Source organism: Pseudonaja textilis, chromosome 4 (genome assembly GCF_049901715.1).
Source record: "Pseudonaja textilis isolate UNSWEBS1 chromosome 4, rPseTex1.2, whole genome shotgun sequence".
Lineage (NCBI taxonomy): Eukaryota > Metazoa > Chordata > Lepidosauria > Squamata > Elapidae > Pseudonaja > Pseudonaja textilis.
Window position 1 is genome coordinate 76,871,710 of NC_141993.1, and position 20,196 is coordinate 76,891,905.

At 35.9% G+C, this 20,196-nt stretch overlaps 1 protein-coding gene across 1 annotated transcript in view; it reads left to right on the top strand.

The window, feature by feature from the left end:
• Positions 1–18,515, top strand: part of PRKCI (protein kinase C iota) — a 40,306-nt gene extending 21,791 nt beyond the window's left edge. The window contains exons 7-18 of the mRNA XM_026705769.2: positions 138–183; positions 2,415–2,473; positions 2,657–2,830; positions 4,157–4,254; positions 5,212–5,298; positions 6,209–6,344; positions 7,841–7,928; positions 10,304–10,429; positions 10,921–11,000; positions 12,087–12,176; positions 13,394–13,509; positions 15,843–18,515. Of these exons, the coding sequence (XP_026561554.2) occupies positions 138–183; positions 2,415–2,473; positions 2,657–2,830; positions 4,157–4,254; positions 5,212–5,298; positions 6,209–6,344; positions 7,841–7,928; positions 10,304–10,429; positions 10,921–11,000; positions 12,087–12,176; positions 13,394–13,509; positions 15,843–15,930 (1,188 nt within the window). The 3' untranslated portion in view covers positions 15,931–18,515. The remainder of the gene's footprint in view (positions 1–137; positions 184–2,414; positions 2,474–2,656; positions 2,831–4,156; positions 4,255–5,211; positions 5,299–6,208; positions 6,345–7,840; positions 7,929–10,303; positions 10,430–10,920; positions 11,001–12,086; positions 12,177–13,393; positions 13,510–15,842) is intronic.
• Positions 18,516–20,196: the final 1,681 nt, after the last annotated feature.

Genomic DNA, 20,196 nt, shown 5'->3' on the forward strand with positions numbered 1-20,196 from the left:
TGCATGTTTTCACGTTTATTTGGAAAATAGTGAAATTTATCCCAAAATAAACACACTGCGTCTTTCCAGAAATGATAGCTGATTGAAAAATTATGATCTTACATTTTTCCTTTTCCTTTCATTTATATATTTTGTAGGAGCCTATGGATCATTCCTCAGTGCATTCTGATAATATAGAACCAGGTAAGAGCATTACTCACTCCTCTCATATAAAAAAATGAAGTCAAAAACCTGCACAAGTATTTATATTTTCACTATTTTCACTAATTGTTTCATCCAATAAGCTAAAATTTCTTTTTTTATTGCTGATAGTTATGTTTTTGTTATGTTTTTATTTTATTTTAGGTACATATAAGTACCTAAAAAGTGTTTTAATATATAATTTGGAATTCAAATCAAATAAATTAATAACATCAGAAAAATGGCAAGAGATGGTTGCCAACTAGGGCTTTTTCTCTGTTGATTCTAAAAGGTGTCTTTGCAGTCATGGACAACCAAATAAAATTATTATTTTATTTATATGATACATTTATCAGGCTGCTCAGCTTATCTATATGATTCTAGGCAGATAATAAAACAAAGTAAAAACAGAGTAAAAACATACAGCATAAAATAACAGCCAAGAACAATCAAAACATCTTCCACTCTGTGTAACCAAGAACCATGTTCACCCACGCTTTCAGTGCTCCAGGCTTGATAGCAAAGCCGATCTTTTAATGCCATAGAAAAGACTAGTGGGATTGGGGCAAGCGTGATCTCAGAGTGAAGGGATGATATTGCAAAGGGCGGGTGGCACAGCAGATAAGCGCCTCTTCCTGGATCCCACCAGATAGCACTCTCTCACGGACAGGATCCAAAATATGCCTCCTGCTGGATGTAAAAGGTTGGGTAGACAATACAGCACGAGGGAAAGGTGTTCTCATAAGTAACCCAGCTTAGAGCCACGAAGGGCTTTAAAGGGCTTCAATACCATCAATAACAGCTGAAATTATGATGCCCCGGAAGCGTTGCTTTACTGCCTGTAAAGCGCTTCTGGCATTGCAACAACAACAAAAAAATGCACCATCCCCACCACACACACAGTCACATGACTGCTGTTTAGGTGCCTGGCAACCTGTTTACACTTATAACCAATTATCAAATACCCCATGATCATGACCCCAGGATCTTCATTTGCGATCTTCTCTGTATCGAGCTGCAAAATACACCTTTTCCTGTTGCAATTATTATCCCTTCTCAGCTTGCCAACGAACTATGGGGGGAGGGAAGGAGAAAATGAACTTAGGTTCCAGACATCAAGATGCCAGCTGTGAGAACTAAGGACGTTTCATCAGGTGGTTTTCAGTCAAAAAGATTTTCTCACAACAATATCAGGGACAATGTGACCTGACATAATAGCGGGGGAGGGAGAACCTGAACTTTAACAGTATGGGTTTGCGTGGAAAAGGTCAGATCTGGTTTTGCCTTTATCTGTGTTGAAATGATGTACTTGATAAAGCTTTGCATTAAGAGACTGGATCACCTCGACCGTGCTTGCTTTGGTTGGGTTCGTCAGCCGGAATGTTGACACTCTGCTGGACTAACCAGAAAGTCATGAGGAAGTCAACATGGAAGGTTGTGAGCTGCTACCACTTCCTCTGGCATCTGGGAGCTGCTGAAAGAGCTGCCTCCTGAGGACAGCTGAACTCCTTTGGCGGGATGCAGAAATCGAGCTGAAATCCTGAAGATTTTGGCTCCGTTCCTGCACTCCCGCCAAAGGAGTTACTTTCTGTACACTAACAAAGAGCTGAACTCCTTCGACAGGAAGCTCTTGAAGCCAGCCTCTAGCAATGAAAGTGAGCTGAAATCCAAGCAGATAGTCAGTGTGGTAAAGTAATGGTTGCGAAGGGCCTCAAAGTTGGTTGGGGAAGGCCCAACCCAGACCACGCATGAATGTCTCCTCACTGGGGCTGAAACCTTTCTTGGATGTCTCTCCTGTGCCTCTGGCATCTTGCGTTCCTTACCTGCGACTCCGCTTAATGACCGGTGTGCTCGTTCAACAACCACAGTTGGTAGTGCCAGGATTGCAGAGAAAAGCAGCCATGTACGCATCTTTGTGACATCTTGCTAAACGACTGCTTTACTCAACAATAGAGATTACTATTCCATCTGTGGCCATGAGACAAGGGCTACCTGTACCTGCACCCATTGCAGCTCGCAGAGCGTAAGTGTCACATGTGCCAAGTGACCGATACCTATAATTCCCTGTGCTATTACATTTTGCACCAGCTGAAACTTACAAATACTCTTCAGCAGCAGTGCCATGTAGATTAATTGTATCAATCCAATCCAATTGCCAGTTTTAGCACAAGCCTTTTATAAATATTTGCATTTATCTGGAGATCTGAGGTGGGTTTTTTTCCTTTTCCTTTTAGTGATTCCATATCATCCTTCAAGTCATGAAAGTTTAGACCACCTTGGTGAAGAAAAGGAGGTACTCTTAATTCTTTTCTACTAAAATTGTTGGTGCCTTTCTAAGCCCGAAACTGGAAATGCCTTTAATTGGAAGGGTCACTTCATGTGGCTACTTTATCACAAATTATTAGTAAGAACTGTTGGCTATAAGAATGGTTCAGCATTGCATCCTCACTAATTAAAGGAATTTCTCTACTTACAGGCAAAGAGTAGAGAAAGTGGCAAAGTATCTTCCAGTCTCGGTCTCCAAGATTTTGATTTACTTCGTGTTATAGGGAGAGGAAGTTACGCAAAAGTACTTTTAGTTCGATTAAAGAAGACAGAGCGCATTTATGCCATGAAAGTTGTGAAAAAAGAATTAGTTAATGATGATGAGGTGAGTGATACTTAACAGTGTTTTTAATTTTTACATATCGCATTATCACTTAGATGATTTTATCCTCTGCCTTACCTGCTGAAATTGTTCTATGACTGGCATCTGACCAGCTCCAGTGGAGTACCTTTTCTTTCTTGAATGGGCTGTTTCGTAGTGTTTTATGCCACTTGAGGGAGCTGGTATCGTTCTTCGAATAGGGGATTGTTTATCCAGTGATTGTATGACCGACTTTTAATATGGATAAGCCAGTGAAATGTTTAATGAAACTCCCAGTAGATTAGACAGTTATTTCTTGAAATTTGTGATCAGCTTTTGCTTCTTGAAGATTTCCACTTCTGATCTCCTATTATGCTTAGCTACTTTTTCCATTAACAAAAAGGCTGGAAATGTTGTAAACAAGGCTGAATTTTTACAAGAGGAACACTTAGAAGTCAGAAACCTTGGACATTCAAGTGTAGTTTTGTTGCATTTTGTGATATATTCAGCCTAAATATGCCCAATAATGCATAAAACTTATTAGCAAATCTCAAGTCATTGTGTAATGTCAAGAGATTTGATGGAATATAATGATGGAATGTGTTATGATACGTACAGAATAACCCTTTATAACAAGGATATGCACATGGAAATGTTTATGAGAGTAGTTATGAATAATTATTCAGCCACACACATACTAAATTGAGTTAAAGTTTACTTTAAGAAATAGGACAGTCCAATAAATGGTCCAGGTCATATACGTTTAACAGTCCAAAGAATATTCAATTACAAAGTCGTCTTACCGGTTGCCTTTGTCATTTACAGAAAACAAAGATATCAAAGTATAAGCACAGCATAAATACAACAGAGAACCTTAGATAGCAACAGAATGTCAGAGAGACAGAATGTCAGAGAGAGCAAGCTATGATCTCTAGCTCCCTCTTATGGTAATTTGCAATATAATCAACCAATCGGAATATAGTATAAATCAATACAGTGATTTTATCTTAAAGCTACAGACATACCTTGTTGGTTTATATATTGCCAACCCAACTAATTGGTGGACAGATTCCTAACAAAATACACTATAAGAACTGTGAGAAATGTAAGTTTATCTTGAATTTGCACTGATACGTAAAGTTGGAAACTTTAGACTCCTCAGTGATGCCCTAGGAATTTATGAACAATTGCTGTTTGTGAACATAGAGAGTACATGATTTTTTACCTTGCTATTATAAGAGTAGATATCACTGCTTATCTCCGATTCGATAATCAACTTTAGCTAACAGGTTTAAATAGCATTTCCCAGAAAATATTGCAAAGGCAAGAAATGTTCTGTGTTTGTTACAGGACATCGACTGGGTTCAAACAGAAAAGCATGTCTTTGAGCAAGCCTCAAATCATCCTTTCCTTGTTGGTCTTCACTCATGTTTTCAGACAGAAAGCAGGTAAACTATGCAATAAGATTTTTTTTGCATAAATTTTTCTATTCTTTTTATAATGGATTGTTTATACTTTTGTAAAAAAAATAAAATATTGCTTTTATTAAAAAAAATAATTACGTCATTACTTATTTGTAAGAAATAAATTTCAGATAAAGAAGGCAATATCTACATAATTAAGAATATTATCACATAAAGCAACATACACAAGGTTTTTAAGATGGAGGGATGAGAATAAATGTTTAACAAAAAAAAGTTTTGATAGCCTTGAGGAAGAGGATATCTAAATTATAAAAAATGGTATTTGACTATAGTCTTATAACAACCTAACAGGATAACTCGATGAGAATTCTGAATATATTTGAATTTGTTTTCACATAATAGTATTTGGAATTTTAGCTATAGATTACATAGATCTGTGTACAAAAGTTTAAAAAATGCCTTTGAGTGTGGAAAAACTGATCAAGATAACAAAATAATGTAATACATAAATGACCCTTTGAAAATACAACTTCCTATGTAGAACAGATACTAGGATTAGAAAACCTGTTAAGACAGAGTGGAAAACAACCAAAAAAAAAAATAGATTGCAACAATTTAATCTTTAGTAATTTTCATATCCGCTGTTCTGCTTCCATACTTACATGGTGGTGATGAATAAATTCTCACTGAAATTCTCTAAGGAAGACTTAATAAAAGGAAATAATTAGTCCTGATGTATTTAGGAATGCTTGGTGTTCTCCCTATCTTCTATCATGAAACAAAAAAAAAATAAGAGGGAAATTTATAAAGGACAGTCATATGGGAAAAAATCTTACAACTTGGTAAAGAATAAATACATTTTACAATGAATAGTGAGGAAGCCATATTGTGAGAACTATGATACATAAGTGATAAGAAGGTGAATGATGATAACTGGATATGTGAAAGTTATCCATTACATAATCTCTCTTTGTGATTTAGGCTATTCTTCGTTATCGAATATGTGAATGGAGGGGACCTCATGTTTCACATGCAGCGACAAAGGAAATTGCCAGAAGAACATGCCAGGTGTGTGCTTCTTTGAACTGAATTTTGCAGACTAGTTAGAGAGAGAAAACAAATATATTTGAGTGTAGCATATTGGGTTTTTTCCCTGGGTATCAGCATGTTTTCTTTATCTCATTTTCCGGGAGCACTGCCTCTTCTGTTTATTCTTTCCAGTTTGGCTGAGAAAGGGAGAGCAATCTCTCTCTCTCCTGGTTACATATTCATATTTTTTCCAGATTAATTTTCCTTGCTTTTCCAAGGATATTTTTTTCAATTTGTCAAGATCCACAGATTGATTTCCCCAGGCCAAGGGGATTCGGTTCCACCTCAAAGAGCCTCCAAAGAGTGTTAAAGAATTGATAGTAAACTATTTAAGTTTTTTTTGTCACTCAGAGCCAAAAAAAAGTAACAATTGCAGTTAATGTGGAATTAACAATGATTACCACCGTTACTGCTCTGTGCAATTATTGGTACTCAACTGAATCATGGTGGCATCTGGCTGGTACTAGTAATTATACCCATCTTCTTCCAGCTTCCTCAGATAACTGCATATAAAAAGCAAAACCTTAGGAAAAAAATCAAGATGAGCTGTAGAAGGAGTCTTGGGCACACAGGTTTAGCAGTGAGACTGTTAGTAAGGATTAAATCCAGCTAAACAAAAAGCTGATCTGACATAAAACAGGGAAATTCATGGCGGTTTTAAACAACCTTGAGATGAAAAGCAATTGTTTATCTTGTCCCATTTCTGATTCAACATACTCCATGGATCTTCCCATCCAATAATTTGTTCAGGAGCAGTGTGATGCCATAGCCTAAAAAGGCTCAGTGAGAAGAAAGAATAAATGCTTTCATTTTTCTGGGAAAAATGACGATAGGCAGGGATCTCTTCAAATTTTTGGAAGTGTATTTTAAAATGCTGATTTTATTTTAGGTTTTACTCTGCAGAAATCAGTTTAGCTTTAAACTATCTTCATGAACGAGGAATAATTTATAGAGACTTGAAGTTGGACAATGTTTTGCTGGATTCTGAGGGACATATCAAGTTGACTGACTATGGCATGTGTAAGGTGAGAAGCAAAATATCCACAAATTGAAACCTGGTGGATGCCTTTTGATCAGGAATTGCTAGTTTCAAAAGCTTAAAAATGATTAAAATACAGTAAAACCTTGGTTTTCTGGAGCTTCATTTAATGGGGGTAGAATGCAAATTTTTCCTGTGGACTTCTCTTCTAAAGTTGACTGGTTGGTGTCAATAGCTGGTAGTAGTTGGCATAATTTATGTCTTTTATATCATTTGTGTAATGTTTTATTTATACCAATTTATGCCATTTGTATACATGAAGTAAAAAAGCCAACATTGGACAACACATTTTTTCAAAGGTTTTGCTTTCAGAAAAACTTGGTGATAATAACAGATGCCTTCAAACTGAACCCAAATCTAATTTCAGAGTTACCGTATCAGGAGGAATCTTGAAAAATATGAAATTAATTTTTAATGATTATAACACATTTAATTGATAGTATTTCTGACATACTGCATGAGTTCAACAGGACTAAAATGTTTTGCTGCTAATGTTCATTTGTACTTGGTGTCTATTGCATCTCATTGCAATGTCCAACAATAGTCAGCCAATATTGATGGATTTCAGTTGCCCTGATACTGTTTTTGTACCAATTACTTTTCACCATGTTCGTCACCTAGATTTTCAAGAAGTACAATTATGAATGCAGAAAGTGAACCTTTAATGACATGTTGCACTTAATGGTCTTGTGTGCTGTTTCATCACATGCCACATTTTTCTGACTTGGAACCAAATTCTTTTGAAATGGCCACTCCCTTTTAATGTATTGCAACTTTAGATCTCCACAGATATTCCAGTTGTATAGTAGATGTACTTCAACAACAGTTGCTCCATGTTTCCATATGTTTTATGTATGCGTAGTAGCCAACAAGTCATGAAGGGCATTGCCATTGTGTAAAAACAGAAGATTTCTGTAAAATGGTATGTGATAGATTAAATTACAAGTTATTTTCATGATTAGCAATTCAAAATCCATAAGATTCATCCAAAAGTGTTCAGGAAACAAAATCTTTGTTGTTCAGTATTACGTAATTTCATTAGTCACATCTACTATATCAGTTGGATACATTTGGTTTTAATTGACACCTCTTTGCTTCAGAGGATTGGTTCAAGTCATGAATTTTATTTTATTAACAGACTACAAGTATCTTGATTTAAACTTTAGCATTCTCAGGTTATTCACCAGCAATATCAAATAAATACTTCTATGCTGAAAAAAATATAAGCTTATTCCAGTCTGGTTATTCCAGTTTGAAAGGATGTACGTGTCCATACTGGGCAAGAAGGAAATTAAGTACAGATCATTAGGAAATTCATTAGCATGATTTATTTTTTTGTTTACAATACAACCAGAATGTCCATATCTGAAGTCTTGGTCTTGCTAGAAAGTAAATGCAGTTTTTATATCCCTAAGATGAATTGGAAGTAGAAGATATATTTGAACCGTGTGAGATACTTTTTCCTTGTTTCTATTTTAAAAGGAAGGATTAAGACCTGGCGACACCACCAGTACTTTCTGTGGCACTCCTAATTATATTGCTCCTGAAATTTTACGTGGAGAAGATTATGGTAACTCTTACTATTTTGTAAAATGCATAGTTAATATCCTAAACAAGCACAACTTCAAACAAGCAAGTGTTGTCATTGATCAGTCAATGCCATTCACACTATCTCTGAATTTTAATTTTGCCATCAAAGAATAAAATATACTTTTCAGAAAAATATGTTTTGATCCTTCTTTTAGTTATCAGTTACATTTATATCTCACGTTTATATACTAGGAGCCCAAAGCAGTTTACATGACTTCTCCTATTTTTTTCCCTCATAATACCCTTGTAAGATGGTTTCAACTGATTCTGCCAAATTCTCTGGAGTCTTCTATAGCTAATTCTTATTAATTCATCTTTTTAAATTAAAATCAAGTCGTATTATTTGATCTTTCTGTCTTTTTAGATTCCAAGATATTTATGTCTTAGAATTAATGTCTTCTGTAATCCACGTGGCCAGAGTTTTGTTCAGTTGTATTTATAAATAACTTGGCTTAAGCAGTGCATGAAACCATGTATTTACTGAACAGGTTAAGCCAACATTCACTGTCTTTTTTGGAAAAAAAATAATGAAATACTAGGATGAGTAGCACTTTTAAAATAGACTTTCTAATCATTACAATGAGGGACAGTACAGTTGTTCCCCTGTAAAAGAACCATTTACGTTGGTTGCCACCAGTGGAACCAGCATTTCCTGATAAAGATACATGTAAGTAAATGCTCAATCAAAGGTAAAGTTTATGGGTCTCAGAAAAGGAGTCATCAATTCTAATGAAACTGAAAGGCTTATTAAACCGTCAATATAGGTAATCCCCAGGTTATGAGTGTTCCCTTAACAAACATTTTAAGTTATACAACAAGGCCCAAAACTACAAATCTTGCAACACCACAGCAGTTGTTCATCATTACAAACAACTGCAGAGCCTCTGCAACATTTGTCTTGCATGTTGCCAACGGAAATGGAGCTTCTGAGGTGCGGATCTGCCCCTCAAAAGGTCCATTTCGGCATCCAGAGACCTTGCCTGGCATGTTGCAGACCAAAATGCAGCTTCCAGGGGTCGGACCCGGGGGGAGGCCTTGGGTGGTCTTAGGCAGGTGGCTTGTTCCATCAATAGGCCCCCTATGGTCTTCCCTACCCTGAAATACCTCATGTGCACTTAATAAGACTTGCATTCGATTAGTGAACTCGTGGGCAAAAGAAGGGAGTGATCCTGTTCAAGGTACGAGATTCACTCCCACAAATCCTCGGGTTATGAATGGAATGGGCAGGCTCCATTTCATTCGTAACTCGAGGACTACCTGTACAGTCAGGAGGAGAGTGTACATATGAGGAATATACAGCATTGTGATTTGGAATTGCTTGGCTGCCTCCAGATCTAGGTAGCTCCTGGTCAATTAGGCAACAGTGCATTCTCAATTGTACCCCTATATTTCATAGGAGAGTGCCATATAAGTCTGTGAGCTGAAACTTAAATAAACATGGGTCATTTCCTAAAGAAGGTGAAAGTTGGCTGTGTTCAGTAAAGTCAGGATGCAGAACTGTTTTGTATGTCGTTTCTTTAACAGAATCTATTAATGGAACTTAAATGAATACAGGGTTATGTATAATTCTAAAGAATTCATATACTTTCTACCATCATTGTTCTAAAACTTTATTACATCAAGCAAAGTGAAGCATATTCAGCCTTTTACTGAATTCAACTAAACTTAGTTTAGGAACAAAGCCATAAACAGTATGTGAATTAACACACTGCATGTTAGACTAGGTTAAAATAAAGTAAGAAGTCAGATTCAGTTTTATTGGAAAATCCAACCATTGTTTTACTGTCACTTAATCATTGTCTAATCAGGCAACAAATTAATATGGCTTATTTGGGGAAATTATATGAACCCAACAGTTGCATTTATTAACCTAAGTTTAACATGTTATATAAACTCAGTTTATCTTTCATGAAGTAACATGTAGGCCTAGTTGTCAAAATAAATATTTTGCTATATTATACTATATCAGATGGTAGGTAAGAAAAGAAACCACCCATCTGTGTGAAAATATGTTTTTGTGTATATAAAATCTGAGTCTAGCTTTGTTGACAAGAATGCTGGCTAAAATACCTGCTGCCCATATATTGTGCATTTTATGTTTCTCTGTGTGGGGAATACTTTCTGTTAAAATAGAATCAAGTTTTCTCAGAATTTTTGAAAGAACCAGAACACTGGTAGATAAGTTTAGAAAACTTTGGAATTCTTTAGCATGTATGTTACTTCAAAATCCGTGTAATCAGGTTCAAACTCTTAACTTAGCTATATTTATTGCCTTATCATCATAAGTTTTTAAAGTGAATAGGTTAATTGGATTATGCTCCTTAACGTGTTATACTGTCTTCCTGTAACTCTTAGGTTTTAGTGTGGACTGGTGGGCTTTAGGTGTCCTGATGTTTGAAATGATGGCGGGAAGATCTCCTTTTGATATTGTAGGAAGTTCTGATAATCCTGATCAAAATACAGAAGATTACCTCTTCCAAGGTTAGTTAATTCTAAACGGCTAGTAATCAATGAAGAAAAAAACACTTACATGGTAAAACTGAAAGAGTGTAGCAGATCTTGCCCGTTGATTTCCATTTCCATTCATGTTTGCTGAAAATATATGTTTAACATCATATATTTAAAACACCACAGGAGATGTAAGTAAATTATTTGTTGCTAGGGCAAAAAAACTGCTCCACAGATAGCAAAATGGAAATTAATGAATAGTTAATAAAAAGATATTGCGCGGTATTAAACAAATTGTCTGGTTTAGCAGAACAAAAAAGATAGAAAAGATGACACTATTGTTCTCTTTGAAAGAAGGCAGTGGAAACCCCCTTTCATAATATTGCTGAAAAATCCCTACAAGTTGTGTCCATGATGTCACTAGAAGTTACACTCAGTTTGAAGGGGACTTTGATTCCAGTCCCCAGAGATATGTTGAGAATGCTACTTTATGAAATTTCAATGCCCATAATTATTTCTTCTAGTTATTCTGGAGAAGCAAATCCGTATCCCACGGTCCCTTTCTGTGAAGGCAGCAAGTGTTCTAAAAAGCTTTTTAAACAAGGTGAGATTTTGTGCCATACATAGTTCAAAGATTCCACAGTTAAATATACATCTTGCAGTTACAAAGTTGAGAAAGAAGCCTTTAGAAGGATCAAAGCCAGTTTGTTGTGTGATCAGCTTAAAAGTATTTGCCCAGAGTTTTCATTTTATTTTAGTCTGGGTTTATTTGCAGACAAAACTCGCTGGTGGAGTTTTGCTCCCAATGCAAACATACTTAAGACTATCTTTAATTCTTCTTCTGGCTGCATAGAGCCGGACTGAGTTTGATGCTTGACCTTGCATGGATGATTTGAGTTTAATGGTGTCAGATAGAAGGGCTCCAATGAAAGCTTGCCTCTCCTACATGCTATTGGCAATGGAAGAAATTTCTCTTTGATTTTAGTTTTTAATTATTTATCTAAGCAAGGAATCAGTTACAGAGGCCTCTACAGCCATTTCTATAGCATTCCCTATTTCTCAGTGCAGGAGAAATACACAGTTTTAGAGAAGAGATCTTGGAAATATCGCAATTCAAGTGGGAATGGCCGGTGTATACAGGTAGACTTAAGGGATGGAGGTTCCTTGTAACTTGTACCATTTTCTAAATTGATACATTTCCACATAAACTAGTAATTGTTGTGTTAGCGTTAAAGGTTAATATTTTTAAAAGAAGGCTCAAGCTAAAAACAATCAGACACCTATCATTTATATCAATAACCATAAAAGCATAACAAAAAGCTATACAAGATCTCTTCTTTGCAAAAATTGTAATTTTTCCAGGATGGTTTAAAGGAACATTAGCTAAAAATGCAAGTACAAAGATGGCATGGGGGTAGCAGCTGTAAACTAAATGAATTGCCTTTAATTAGGACATAACTTTAATCTGCATGATACAGATGTTCCAGCTGTCAAGATTTGGCATAAAAGTAGCAAAAAACAAACTTGTCATTCAAGGCATTGTCTGTGTGAAAGAACGTGACACCATAGATTTGCTAAAAGTCAAATAAATCTGATAGATAGTAGTTGTGGAAGACTCCTATGTATCCACTTCAAAAATATTCATGTAGCTTTTATTATTCAAATATATGCTTATTTTTTTCATTTGTAGGATCCAAAAGAACGTTTAGGATGCCATCCTCAAACAGGTTTTGCAGACATTCAAGGACATCCATTTTTTCGTAATGTTGATTGGGATCTGGTAAGCATCTCTGTAAATACTGCATTCAAAAGCTTCAGGCACTACTAGTGGATCTTTGTAATCTCATCCAATTACTAATACTAATTATCTAATACTGATAGGACAAAGTTGTTAAACGCTTAGAGATTTCCCCATATAATTGCCCTTTGTAGAACTCAGTAAGGTTCTTTTATGTGAGAAGTAAAAACAAATTCAGGGAGAGGAATTTGGTACGTGAGGTTGTTTAGATTTTTTTAAAAAAATTAAGAAACACTGTCTTTTTAAACATTGAATAAAGTAACTATGACAAAAGATTAACACAGTTTAGCATCTCAAAATCATTTCTGAAATCTGTGCGCTACATAACTCTTGTGAGAATAAGGAAAAAGCCAGGTGATCTTCTGCTATTAGAAGCATGATCCTTTCTATAAGCAAGGAAGGAAAATACCACGCTTTCTTTGCTGGTGGATTTCTGGTTTACATTTCGAAGGATTGATAGATCTCATGCTCTTAGAGGGCCTAGTGTGAAGTTGGTTGGGCAGCAATACTTTTTAAAGTTTAAATTAGAAATAAGGAATAATTTGTCCTTGTTTAGAGGGCAACGAAGGAAGGACTAAAATCTTGGAAGAGTTTCTTGGGAATGTAAATCAATTTTTTTAAATCCACAAATGAGTACTGCTGCCCAAACAAGCTAAAAAAAAGTCTCCATATTGAAATGTAAGCATAAGATCCTATTTTAGTTATTATATCACATTTTCATGTTTGAAATTTTACTAATCAGATATTTTGCAATATAATTACTTGCCAACCCAAACTGAAAATATTTTAATATACCAAGCATACGAAAAATAAAATATACATGATATATTTTATGTTTCTGAAGTATCAGGACAAATTTAGATTTATAAAGATTTTTTTTTTAATTATTTCCATTTCTCTGAGAAGTCTTTGTCTGAAAAAGTTGGAAAATATTCTTCTCTCTGGAATTTCTACTTCTCTAAACCTATGGATTCTGCAGTGTATTGCTTATTTGCGTAATTCAAAAGCACAGCCAAATTCAAAATTCAGTCCAAATCAGAGGTTTTGTAATAATGTACTAAGTAAGAATCTGAGTTAAAATTTGTAAGGCGGTCAAGAAAATCGTAAAATTAAAGATCAAATAAAACTTCTGTAACCTTGGAAGTATTACCCATTATTTATAAGAAGCTATATTTTAATGCTGAACGCTCTATTCCTAGATGGAACAAAAACAGGTTGTTCCTCCATTTAAACCAAATATTTCTGGAGAATTTGGTCTGGACAACTTTGATGCTCAGTTTACCAATGAACCGGTACAACTCACACCTGACGATGAGTAAGTAAATGATTTCAGAAGTTAATGTATCAGAAAAAAATACTCTTGTAAACCTAGCAGCTGTCATGAAACCATGTTCTGTAGAGGAGAGGAGAGTTATGTATAATCTTCATGTTCATGTTTGAATGTTGGTTGCTGAGTGTGGAGGCAGATACCTTCTCTGGCTTATAAGTATCTTGAATGATACAGAAAAATGAACATAGAAAATTCATGGCAGAAAAAGACCTAGTGGTCCATTGAGTCTGCCTTTTGAGTTTATTTGGTTGTTAGTTCTTTTTTCTTTCTTTTTTAATAATTATTTTTTATTTATTAATTTTTACCTATTTATTGTTGGATGATGGACATGTGTTTTATCCCAAGCAATTTTAAACTCAGCTTCTGATGATTGACCCACTGTTTCTGATGGAAGTTGGTTTCAACTTGCACTGCTCTCCGTGAAGTCATATTTTCTAACATTACTTTTGAGCTTCCTTCCTGTCAATTTAAAAGTTTCTGTAGATTCTCAGTCATCCAGGTCATGGTTGTCCTAAAGGTGCTTTTCAGGAGGCAACTGGACTTTCTTGTTTTTACTTTGAGGATGTTTCGCTTCTCATCCAAGAACCTTCTTCAGTTGTGACTCGATGGTGGGGAATGGTAGGATTTATAATCCTTGCAGCTGGTCATTTGCATTCTTTTTTGATGGTGGTTGAAGCACTTCATTGTTATCTGTGTGCTCGGGATCACCTGAGTGTCATCATCTGGATGACTGAGAATCTCTACAGACTTTTAGCTATGCAGTTTGGGATGAACTTCCTGGGAATGGGGTGGGAGTATGAACAGATTTCCAGAAAAAAAATGCAGACTACAGGAACCATTAAGCACTACTGGGGTGACCCTAAGGACACAGATAAACAAGTGCTCCAGCAACCATCAGAAAGGATGCAAATGACTAGCTGTCTGCAAGGAATATGAATCCTTCCATTCCCCACCATCCGGTCAGAGCTGAAGAAGCTTCTTGGATAAGAAGCGAAATGTCTTCAAAGAAAAAACAAGAAAGTCCAGTTGCCTCCTGAAAAAGCACTTTTGGGATTTCCTGTCAATTTGAAGTTATACCCTCGTGTTCTTGATATGATTGACCACTTAGAAGCAGGATATTTAACTTGATAGATCCATGGTCTGATTGAACATGGACCATTCTTCATCAGAAATGGCTTTCTTAATGCAATGAATAGAAAGGCTAGTGGTAAATTAGAGAATAAAAGTCTAGTTCAATAAACTTCTGAAATTCAAAGTCAGTGGGGCCAATCTAATGTTGAGTCCTGTTCTGATAATTCAGTGTAAGAGACTGACACATGTAGTCCAAAATTATCTGACATCATTTCATGAAATACTTGGGTTGAGGATTAACAAGTTAATTCATGATTCTAGCTGAAGATGTCACAGATCGATGTACAGGAATCTTCTCAGAGTAATAGTTAACACCTGGTTAGAACTAGATAAGGGTCATAGATAAACGTTCACTTGTGGCTATATAACGATTCTAAACTGATGCCTCTTTAACTCCTCCACCTGGTTCTGCCAGTCCTCCTACATTTGAGATCGCTGAGATCCATGCCAACAGGATGAAGCTGAATCTCAGTTAAAAACAAAACAGCCTATAATCTGTATTTCTGCAGGCACACGTTTAGGAGGAGTGATGTAGAATGATGAAATGTTCAGCCAAACATGTCCATTCAAGGATTTATCTGAGTCCATCCCTGTAAACAATGAGCAAGCTTTTACTTCTTCTAGAGTTTATTATTTATGATTCATGGAGAGAAGAGTACCTGAGGACTCTGTATATTACGCATATAAGATCCTTGACTTAATGACCATAATTGAGCCCAGAGTTACAATTGTAAGTTGTGCTGGTTATTAAGGGAGTCGCCATGTGGCCTTGACTGATTTTTGTACCTTTTTTATGGCAGTTGTTAAGCGAATTCAGCAGGTGTAAAGCAAAACTTGCAGGGGATGGTCATGATTGATGGAGTGAATCCATTGTCTGCAATTGGTAGGTTGTGCTGGAACAGGAAGTAAATGCCAGTTTATGGCAAAAAAAATTGGTCATAAATCATAGTCACGTGACTGCAAGACAGGGCAACTGGCTCTAAATGTGACCTGGTTACAGAGCACTCAAAATGCAGTCATGTGATTATGGGGGAGTGGCCTTTGGAATGTCGAATCTCAGTCGTAAGTAGTCCCAGGGAGGTCCCTTGTAACTTTGGTCCCTAAGCAACCAGTCTTAAGATGAGGACTACCTGTACTTTAATTTTGGAGTAGAAATTTGATTTTGGTATTCTTGCTCATATTTTCAGGGATATTGTAAAGAAGATTGATCAGTCTGAGTTTGAAGGATTTGAATATATCAACCCCCTCCTGATGTCAGCAGAGGAATGTGTCTGATCTCCTACGCATAACCTGTGCCATCTTTTTTATAAATATTTTTCCTGCATGGGTGAAAAATGTTTCTGTTGGGAAGCAATGGACCCAGTTCCTTTGTCGTCCGGTATGAACTTCATCATAACAATATCATTGAGTTGCTATCAGCGGAATACTTTTTCATTGATATAAAAGGAAACAAAAGAATAGTAACAATTACACCAAAATTGGAGTCTAAGAGACGGTTCTTGTTCTGGCCAGAAATTATCTAATATGAAATAATTTGCCAGATGTTCTGCTTCACATATAATGTTAGTTTGTGTTTTATAGACTGTTGCATTAAGTGATGTTTAGCAAATTGTATATAAAACGTGGCTTTCTGACAACTAGGTACAGAGATAGTAAGACTGCATCGGTTTTTTTCTCCCCCCATCGTTACTTATTTTTATTTACTGCATTGTCCAAATTAAGCTACCAAATTAATTTTGAAAACACTTTTTAAATTGCAAAGTAAGAAGTATCCCCACACTGAATGTACTAAATGTTACTGTCCACACAAGATAGGGGCTTACAGATAGTATAAAAAGCTGCTCTCATTTTGTAAACATTCTGAATTTACTGTGAATTGACTTCATTAGGAATCGACCCATTGAATCTGATTAAATCTCCCTATAATTACTCCCTTTTGTGGCATTTGGGACTTTGAAACATCTTATGTATACTTATTATCTGTATCCCTGAAGAATTATGAATGAAGTGTTCTGCAGACTAAATGAAAATGGTACAGCATTTCCAGTGACAGTGATAGAACCATGGGTAGTAGATGCAATGACATTAATGGTTCTATTGTAAAAGAGAATTTTCTTATTAAGCACATGTACTTCATTGCTTTTAATGTTTGGCGAAAACCTTTGATAACTTACGCTATATAAATGAGTGCCTTCCTCAGCTTTTTGATTACTATATAGTATAAAGCTAATTTAAGCAAAAAAGAATTCAGTTGTTAAGTCTTTTTGAGGAGAAATAATGTTCCCAAAGTAGGTCTCGTGTGGCTATCATATTAACGGGGACCATAATTTACTTACACAGTGTTTTTAAAAAGCTGGTATAGTATGTATAAAAAAAAAAAGATGTTGAGACTTTGCAAAGAAGAGCAACTAAGATGATTAAGGGGCTGAAGACAAAAAACGTATGAAGAATGGTTGTAGGAATTGGGTCTGGCCAGTCTAGAGAAAAGAAGGATTAGAACAGACATGCTAGCAGCATTCCAGTATTTGAGGGGCTGCCACAAGGAAGAGAGGGGATCAACTTATTTTCCAAAGGACCAGAAGGCAAGACAAGAAGAAACAGTGGATGGAAATCAATCAAGGAGAAAATTAAGGAGAAACTTCCTAACAGTGAGGACAATTAATCAGTGGAATGGCTCGCCTCCAGAAGTTGCAGATCCTTCATCTCTGGAGGTTTTTTAAGAAAAGACTGGACAGCCACCTGTCTGAAATGGTACAAGGTCTCCTGCTAGAGCAGGGGATTACACTAGATGACCTCCAAGGCCCCTTCCAGCTCTGTTCTGATTGATATATCACGTGTTCTATGAAAAGAATCAGGAGGAGCAGTGAGAGAGAAAGGAGGCATAGTCACATCAGCCAAATCAGTCTGGCAGTCAGTGGAGCAACAGATGTTCCAGTTAAATCCTCAGAAGTCCAGATTACTCTTTTCGCTAGTGTGGCATTTATTGAACTTCAGTGCATTGGGGGAAATTATGTTTATTTGAATAGTATGAATTATTTTGTATTATTCAAATAAAAACACTAATTGGTTCTTGTACTTTCATTATAATGCTAACAAGCTGTGTCATACTCAGGGTACATCTAAACATCTTTTTAGTCCTGGTAAGTGTTAGATCTGGTGAGTTATCTTTAGTTAATCTTTTTTTTTGGGGGGGGGGGGCAGCAATTATTTCTGTAGCATAAACTTAAAATGCTTGACTACTTCCCTCTTCCTTTTCAGATTCCTTCATTACAGCAAATAAAATTAGGCTACTTTCAATGGGCTTGGTACAAAATGGTTTTCTTACCAGAAGTACTTTGTCTGACTCGCACAATTCTAGTATAAAATTTTAATGTTCAAGAATTCTAAGCACAACAGTGATGCATTTGCAGACAGAATTGCTTCTATTCCCTCCTGTAAATGTGTCTGTCTGTCTGTCTGTGTAGTGTATATTTCATGTTGTGATGTCAACTTTGTGATGTCAATTTTAACGAAGATTTGAATATTAAAACAGATGTATTTTGAAGTTTTTTTTCCATATTTGTTTCAGGTAAATGCCATGATATTAAAGTGTTAATTTTTAAACCTTTTTATTAAAATGTAGAAGCTATTTTAAAATAATTGAACTAGGAATTCAGATATGGACAAGCTAATGCAGCATGATGGGATGTAATGGTTGGTTTTGTATAAAAACTGTTGGTGGATGTTTTCATGAACTTGTTCTGTTGTGTTTCCTTCTTTTGTTGCCTATGATATTTGTGTAACCATCTCCTCAAATTTCTACATACTTTTTAAACTGTCATTTTTAAGTTTCAAAATAAAAAAAGCAGGGCTTTTGTTTATATCCTGTGTTGCAATTTGTCCTGCTCTTTTTCTCAAATACCCTTTGAATGACTACATTTGCTATTTTTCATGTAAGAGTGGTATAAACATTGTCTTTTGCTTATGGTTAATTCTGCTTTCTCTGGAAATAAACAGACATTAGTGATGTGTGTGGCCCTGGAATGCAGACAAGATTATCATCCATTTCAGAGTAATCCCATCCATGTCTGTCTACTTCCTAACCAGTAACCAAAAACCAGCATACCACCACTGGCATTTACATTTTTGGTTTTCTCTGATTCATCAATAGTTCAGCAACCTTCTTCAGGGAGCTACTCAAAACTGCATAAGAGTCCTCATTTGTTGACAAAAAGTCCATTGTAATGTAGGATATGATGCGGCGAGAACCTCAGTGTGCCAACCAACCTAATAGTTAATGCTCCACCTCACTAAGATAAGCAGAGAAGCTTACTCACTGCTACATTCCTTCATTTGGCAAAGAAGTAAACAATAAGTTGGGTGGTTGTGTGTGATACCAGTGCAGGGTATAAACTGCTTCCAGTGCTATATTCTCTGGTTGGTTAAAGCTGTGGGTCCCATATTTCTTTCATTAATTAACAACAGTCTTATGTGAAGGTTAACTTTGTTCCAAAGTACTGTTTTTGCACTTGAGTTTTGTGTTATGGGGGCAAGGGGAGGACTTAGAAAGTGCCAATAGCAAATCTGCTCCTTGTCCCCCTAGGTGTACTATGAAACTCGCCAAATCCACACAGAGCTTTCATACCAACAACTAATGTGTTAAAGTATGCTTCATTAAGAGAAAGTGAGCATGCTACATCACTTGTGGTGGTGTGTGAGGATTTTATTTTATAAAGAAGTGAAAACTATGCACCAAGAAAAAAAGAGTACAGAACCGAGAAGTACATAATAAAATGCCTATGCATTAGCCACTAAAAACTTAATACAACATTTAAGTAGACCTCAGTTGCAGGGTGGGGAACATGGGCTGTGGACAATTGGGCTCCCAAAGGGAATTACAATAACAATGAAGAAATTTTGTGGCTGTTGAAAAGAGGTGGACTTTTAAGACAACTGGGAAAACTGAAGTTAGGCTTGGTTGTAAGTCTAAGGAAAAATAGTCGAGCCATTCATAACTATTCATTATCTCCACTAAAGCTTTTCAGTCATTACTTGGAGGACAGAGAATTTACAAAATGCAGCAAGTAAGATCCTACGTTATTTCATGGCATTGATGATAATTCTGTGAGAAACCATTATCATTGATAATTCTGTGATAAACCATAAAGATGCAACTGTCAATAAACTCATCTTTCAAAGTTTGTGTGTGAGATCCTTTAAGGCCACTCCTTCAGACCTCTACAATATATGCCTACCTTTACATCTGGTCAGGTATTAATAGTAGTGAGATGAAAATTGTTTTGTATGGTTGCTGTAACAATCATTATTTGCAAACTTGTGTTGCTATTTTTCGGTAACCCTACTGTTAACAATAGATAAAATTTAGAATAACTTTCTTAATAATAAGATCTAGTTTTAGTTAAAAATTTGTCAGGAAATGGAGGAGGAGGATGAGATAACAAATGGATACCAACAATTTCCTTGGTAAGATGTTAGATTTCTTTATTCATAGGCCTTTCTGTTCATAGGTTTTTGAAGCACAATGTTCAGAAATTGTTTTAA